At 54.2% G+C, this 7,084-nt stretch overlaps 1 protein-coding gene across 1 annotated transcript; it reads left to right on the plus strand.

Moving 5' to 3' along the window:
* Positions 1–4,528: 4,528 nt before the first annotated feature.
* LOC306809942 (waprin-Enh1-like) lies at positions 4,529–5,325 on the plus strand. The gene is made up of 3 exons (XM_079321917.1): positions 4,529–4,687; positions 4,840–5,001; positions 5,159–5,325. Exons 1-3 carry the CDS (start codon positions 4,573–4,575, stop codon positions 5,161–5,163), a joined length of 282 nt encoding a protein of 93 aa, XP_079178043.1. The 5' UTR covers positions 4,529–4,572; the 3' UTR covers positions 5,164–5,325.
* Positions 5,326–7,084: the final 1,759 nt, after the last annotated feature.

Raw genomic sequence — 7,084 nt, forward strand, 5'->3', positions numbered from 1 at the left:
TCCTGTCCCCAGGATCCAGAAATCCTTTGGGGAAATCTTTGTTGTGTGGCACCCCAGGCTGGAGGGAGCTAATGTGGTATGGACACTGTGTCCCCATGGGCAAGGTTTGCTTTGGAGCCTGTGCTTGTAGGGGCACAGGGAGCTGAGCTGGGCACACACCCCAGCCTGGCCAGGGTGCCCATTGCAGGGGTGGATGCTGAGCAAAGGGACACCCAGGATCTGCTCCTGATGGATCCCTGCAGGCTTCACAAAGAACTGCTGCTGACAGCAGGACTCTGCTCAGGGCGGTCTCCACTCTCTTGATTTTATCCCTCAGCACCAGAGTGCATTCAGTTCCTTTCAGGGGTAACACAAAATGCTCCTCTGCTCCCCATGAAGCTGCAGCCCCCCCAGGACCCATCCATGCCTTCAGCTCTGGGGTCCTGAGCACAGGAAGGAGCACCTGGAGGTGTTGGACTGAGGGCAGAGGGAGAGCTGCAAGGGCTGGAGCCCCTCTGCTCTGAGGAAAGGAAGAGTTGGGGATGCTCAGCCTGGAGAGGAGATGGCCATGGGGGTGTGCTCACTGCAGCTGTGCAGGGCTTGAAGGGTCCCATAGGAAAGATGGGGACAGAGTGTTCAACAGGTGGTGGGAGGAGAAGGGGGGATGGATTTCAACTGCAGGAGGTTGATTTGGGTTAAAAGGAAGCTGTTTATTAACACTGAGGGTGGTGAGGCACAGACCCAGGTTGTGCACAGAAGCTGTGCATGCCCCATCCATGGGAACACCCAAGGGCAGAGGGAACAGGATTCTGAGCAACCTGATCTGGTGGGAGGTAGCTCAGGTTTGAATAAGATGATCTTCATGGTCCATTCCAAGGCAAACCTGTCAGGGTGGTCCCCACTGCACACAGGAAGTTTATCACTTAATTCCTGTGCATTTGTCACTGCACAGGAAGAGCTCCAGCTGAGACTTTTTTCAAGCAAAGAGCACAAAAAAACACACTGGCCCTCGTGTTGACCCACCCTGTACCCTACTCTGAGAGCATCCCTGTCACCCTGCTTGTCACTAGGTTCCTGACACTGTCATCAGTCCTGAGCTGCTGCCTGGATGTTGCCATCCAATCCTGCAGGACACTCAGTTTTTGTCCCAATGAAGGTACAGTGCCATTCCATGGAGGTGGGCTGGAGCTCTGTGGGGGATGGTGTGGGACAGGGACCCCACTGTGAGGCTTTGCTCCCTGTGCAGGCTGCCACAGACACTGAGCAGGAGATGGAAATCGATATGAAGATTGATAGAGAAGAAAGTGTGGCTATAGATGGAGAAGAGAATGGAAAGGAAGAAATGGAGATGGATGTGGAAGAGATGGAGGAAGAGATGAAGGTGGAGGTGAATGTGGATATGGATATGGAAGAAATGGAGGAAGAGATGGAGGAGGATGTGGAGGAGATGGAGGTGGAACTGGAGGATTATGTTGAAGACATGGAAGTGGACGAGAAAGGTGCGCCAGAGGACATGGTGCTGGGATGGACACCAGCCCCAGGCAGGTGCTGGCCATGCCCTGCCCACAGGCAGAGTGGGTCCCTGCTGCCAGGCTGGGGCTGGGCTGGTGGCCCTGCTCAGGGACACGGTGCCTGGGGTGGCCCTGGGCTCTGGTGGCACAAGCAGCACCCCCAGCCTGCCCTGTGCTTGCCCTGGGCCCTGCTTTGGGTCCCACAGCCTGGGCAGCCCCCAGCCCCAGCCAGGGCAGTGCTGGCAGCAGAGTCCTGCTGTGCCAGCCTGTGCCAGCCTGGGGACACAGGGAACAGCTCTCTGTACCTGACTGCAGTGACCCTGTCCTTGCTTTTATTCCAGGGCTGACGGAGATGCCAAGCAGGGATGCCACTCTTCTGAATATATGTAGAGTGCTCTTCAGTATTCTTCTGTATATTCATTTTAGAGAGCATTGTTGTCTTTTGTTAATATGTTTCATACATAGTTGTTACACAGGTTCTTATGTAAATATGTTTTATAATTTATTGTTGTTATTGGGATTCTTACCATTTAAATATATGGTGTAGTTCACCTGTGTGTTTCCGCTTTTCTGTAAATAATCTTTGCATTTTTACACCTCACTTCTCTTATCATTTGCTTTGGCCACCAGCTTCCTGTTTAGCAGTGCAGTGTGTGGTTTCCTCTTCCTTTGGGTTCACCCAGCTGCAAGCCACATAATGTCTGGGAGTGCAGGGCTGGGGGTCCCTGTGCCCAGAGCAGATCCCACTGAGAGCTCTGTACACACTTGGGATTTGTAGTGGCAGATCCCACAGACCCCTTTCCCGTGGGATTCCATCTGGGAGCAGGGCCAAGCCTGCCTGCTCCTGCAGAGCCTCCTCAGTGGCACTTCACTAGATGGCACCAGACACCAGCACTAGGAGGGTGAGGCTGGGCTGTGGGCACCCCTTTCCTCTTCTCCCAGGCACCTCCTTCTCCTGGGCACCCCCTTCTCTTCTCCTGGGTACTCTGAGCAGCTAGAGACAGCCCGGAGCTCAGGGGAGCTTCCTGAGCCAGGAACTGAGGGATGGATGGATGGATGGATGGATGGATGGATGGATGGATGGATGGATGGATGGATGGATGGATGGATGGATGGATGGATGGATGGATGTTCTGGCTGGGGAAATGCAGCATGTGCCTCAAGCACTGCACAACTGGGGCCTTGTGGCTTGGGAAGGAGGGACACAAAGGGGTTTTCATGGAGAAGAGCATGAGCCATGTGGGATGGGAGCTGCTCTGAGGGGTGCTGGGGCAATGGGTGCTCCACAGGTAACAGAATGCAGCATGGGGACTGCAGGCAATCCTGTGCCCAGAAATGCTGGGTCCTGGTTATTTCAGGAGTTTGTGACAAAAAGAGTTCACACTTTCTCCCCTGCTATGAATAAAGCACTATAGAATATTCTTCAGGTGGATTTCTTCCCCCTGCCCCCAACCCCATTTCCCCATCTTCTCTTCAGCTTAATCCAAGCCTTAGTCCTAGATCTTTTCTCCTCCCTTGGAGACATAGGTCCAAGCACGACCTCAGCCAGATTCTGGCACCAGCTGGGAGCACAGCATTGTCCTCTTCAGCCCCAGTAACAGCTGAATGGCAATGGATTGTTTAAAAATTATTCCAGTGCTTGTATTTCTCATTAAAAGTGCTACATTGTTGGTGCACAGCCCAAGTAATCTTTTTAGGTTGGCTATATTTTCTGCACGTTACTTAATAAATGACTTCACAAAGAGGTAAATGCAGCCACAGAGTCAACAGGGAAACTGGACAATTATTAACAAACACCAGGTTAGCTGAGGTCCAGCTAACAGGGTGTGTTGCAACTTGGGAATGGAAGTGTGAGCAGGAAAGGGCACAGTGAGATTCCCACCATGCCCTGGATGGAAATTGGCAGCTCCAGGGGCTGGATCAGTGTAGTTCTGGCAGCTCAGGGGCTGCACAGAGCATGTAGAGGTGATACTGGGCTTTTGCTGCTCTTTGTCCCTGCCTGGCTGTGAGATCAGGGGCTGCCCTTTGCAGGACTGGGGGAGGTCGGCTGTGGGAGCTTTTCCCTCCCCAGGCATTGCCTGTTTCCAGGACAGCTTGGGCTCCTGCCAGCCACTGAAATCCCACAGAAATATTTCAGGAACCTCTTACACAAGCTGAGTGGGACATTGACCAATTGGTGGGAAATGGAGTAACTTCCCATTGCCCAAGGACAACTAAAGAAAACAGATTTACCTGGAGGCCAGAGCAGGGTTACAATTTCCTTGGGAGGGAGGAACTGGTTGAGACTAGAAGGGTGGTGGGATCTTTGCCATCCAAACAAAGAATACAGCCCCTAATCCCTACAGCCATCAAGAGTCAGGGCTCAGTCAAGTTGTCCTTGTGCTGCATAGGACAGATGAAAGGTCTTTAAGGGGTGGATTGTCCTACCCCAGAGATCAGCCACTTTCTTCCAGCACCAACCTGCTTCTTATATGGCAGAAGCCACCCAGAGAAGACGCTGGGGTTCAGAGCCTGAGAAAGACTCACCCTTGACTAAGCCAAAGCTGTTTTCCCTACACCAATTTATACTCCCGGGGGGCAGGAGTAAGGAGGATTTGTGGTTGGGGCAAGTTACCTCTGGGAAAAAACTTGAAGGATCATCCCTGGGAAGGCACAGGCAGCCTCAGGCTGATTTAGATCATGCTGTAGGGTTTGTTTTGCAGGACCATGTGCAAGCAAAGAACAGAGGGAAAACATATAATAGACCCCCAGAAAGGGAACATGCTCACTACAAATGTTTCTCCTGAAAAAGGGTGCCTGGAGATGATACCTGCCCAGGAGAAAGCAGCTCCACTGACTCCAGCCCGTCGGGGTTTACAATGCCCTGGCTCATCATCCCTTGGCTTGTTCCTCCACCCCGTGTGTGGCTGCAGGGGTCACTTGTGCAATGGGATAGCTGCTTTTTGAGCAATCGAAAGAAACCCCTGTGTGTCTTGCGCAAAAGGCTCTTCTGGAAAACGCAGTGAAACAGGCAGAGGGAAAAGGTGCAAACATTGGCACGTGCCCAGCGCTGTTCCCCACCCCATCCTCGCCAAGGGTTTAAATGTCGGTGTCCCCCACCTCTCCCGCTCGCACCGCTCGGGGACACGGCAGCATGAAGGCGGTGGCCGCGCTCCTCCTGGCGGGGATGCTCATCCTCTGGGCAGAGCTGCCAACAGGTAGGAGATGTCCTAGGACAAGGTACGGGGGAAAAGCTCAGTGCTGGGAAGGAGCCATGGATGCTGCGGGAGCGAAGGGGAGCGGGTGTTTGTCGGGAGCATCTCCGCCGTCCCCTCAGCTGCCCTGGAGCAAACCAGTCCCTCTCCGGCAGGCAGCGCCTGGTCCTGTCCCCCCGTGCGCTTCACCTGCGCTCTGCACAACCCGCGCAACCAGTGCCTCGTCGACCGGCACTGCCCCCGCGGCAAGAAGTGCTGCCGCTCCTTCTGCGGGAAAAAGTGCCTCTCCAAGCCGCCTGCCATCCCCGTCTCCTACGGTAGGAGCTCAGAGAGCAGGGCGGGTGTGATGAGCTGGTTCTGGGCAGGAGCTGTGTCCAGCTGCCACAGTCTCCAGTTAGCCTGGTGGGGTGACTGTGGACAAACTTGGGCTGGGGTGAACACCAGACCCGACCTCTCTTGCTTTCCCTTTTCCAGTGTGAGCTCCAGCTTCCAGGACAGGCTGAGGGTCATCCCAGCATCCCCACCTCAGCTCCAGTATCACTCCGTGCCTGCTGCAGCTGCACAGTGCTCTGTGCCCCCAGCTTCCCTTCTCCCTCTGCTTCCCCACCGCCCTTCCAACAAATAAAAGAGGCTTTTCCCAAGGGTGTTTGTGATGTGTGACTCCTTTCCCCACCTGCTCCCTCCTCTCTCCATCCTGGCACACAGTCCCACTGCTGCTTTCATCCCAGAATTTCTGCCTGGGGAAGAGGATGGAAACAGCCTGGGTACACACCTGCAGTGTGGCTAGGGGCTGGCTTGGGTGGGGGGAAATCCATCAGAGGCACACAACCTGCAGGAGGAGGGAGCAGTGAGAAGGAACTGGAACAAAACAGGTTGTTTTAGGAAGGCTGGAAGGGGGCAAGGAGAGCAGTGTGTCCTCCATCCCGTCCCAGCTGGGCAGGACTGTGGAAAGGAACTCACCTCCCTGCTAAGGGGGGTACAGGTGGCAGAGCCTCCCTATGAATACCCTTCTTGGAGCACATCTAGAGAGCAGAAGAGGGGATTACAGAGACCCAAACCCCACATGGTGCTGAACCCCTCCCTGAACCTGAGCTGGTGGGAAAAATTCAGCTGAAGAATCTTGCCTGGGAAAGCCTCAAGCCAGGGCAATAAAATCAAAGCTCCAAGGGGTCCTTGTAATTTTTGTACAGCTGATTGCTGGGGACAAAAATTCAGGAAATGCCAGGAAACATCAGCAGAAGTGTGTGCAGCCTGAGGGACCTGCTGGCCTCTGTGCAGGGGCAAAACCAGGCACTGCCACCATCCACTGTAGAGGCATCACCCAGCCTAATGCCCAAAGACACACAGCCAGTCCTCCCCAGCCCATTGCTGATGCCAGGCTCGCTGAGAATGTCCCTTTCTCAGCAAGCAGTCCCAGCCCAGACTGGGGAGGAACTTGGTCTGTGAGCTAATGATCCCCACGGCCAGGCATGAGCAAAGCAACCTGAAGAGCAGCAGCAGCTGGCCAGATTTTAAACTACCCAGAAACACAGCAGGATGTAGACTCCGGCTGTGGGCTTGACACCTCACATGATTCATTGAGATGGTGGAAGTTTCTTGGCCAAGACAGGGGAGAGCATCTGCTGAAACGAGTCCTTGTATGGTCGCATCTATGTAGGTGTATTCTTCTCTGTGGAGGAGCTAGAAGAAGGCAAAGACTCAAAAATTGCTCTGAGAAGGAAAAAGTCCTATGGTGAAAAAAACCCAAGTCTTTGCTTAGTCTGGCCACGGGAGGGCAGAGAGAACTAAAGAGCTCATGCAGCGCTGTGGAGGCTGAAAATGCCAGGTGATCCAGGCAGAGCAAGAACTGGGAGCTCTTCAGCCAAACTCAGAGTAAAACCAGACATTGCTTCTGTCCTTGCGGGGAAAATCTCTCCCAGAGGCCAGCCCAGCCCTCCGCACAGGACAGCTGTGCCGCACAAGCCGCGGGGCTGGGGCAGCCCCACCGCCCCTCCCGCCGGCATTAGTCACAGATCACAGCCCTCCTCCTCCTCCATCAGCACCAGCTATTATCAGCTATTAAGCAGGCATTTCCATACAGCTGGCTAATTTGATAATGCTGCAATTATCTTGGTTTGTTAACAAGATTAAATTGCTAATTGGTTTGATTAAACACAGAGCTCCAGGCATGGGGTGCCTCTCAGCTGGCCCTGGATAACCCGATGGATGCCATGCCCGGGGCAGCAGCTCCTCTGCAGAGACAAGGAAATGGCAGAAAGGGTTCATCTTCCCAAAACCTGCTGCCTGAAGCCTCCAGATCTCCCTGTGCGATGTCCCTCTTCCTGCTCTGAGACAGCTTTGCTCATGTCCCTGCTGTCACCCAGCTGCTGGCCCAGGAAGGCAGGAGGAGGTGGCTTTGGG

The sequence above is a fragment of the Erithacus rubecula genome, assembly GCF_903797595.1.
Source record: "Erithacus rubecula genome assembly, chromosome: 18".
In the NCBI taxonomy this organism is placed as follows: Eukaryota; Metazoa; Chordata; class Aves; order Passeriformes; family Muscicapidae; genus Erithacus; species Erithacus rubecula.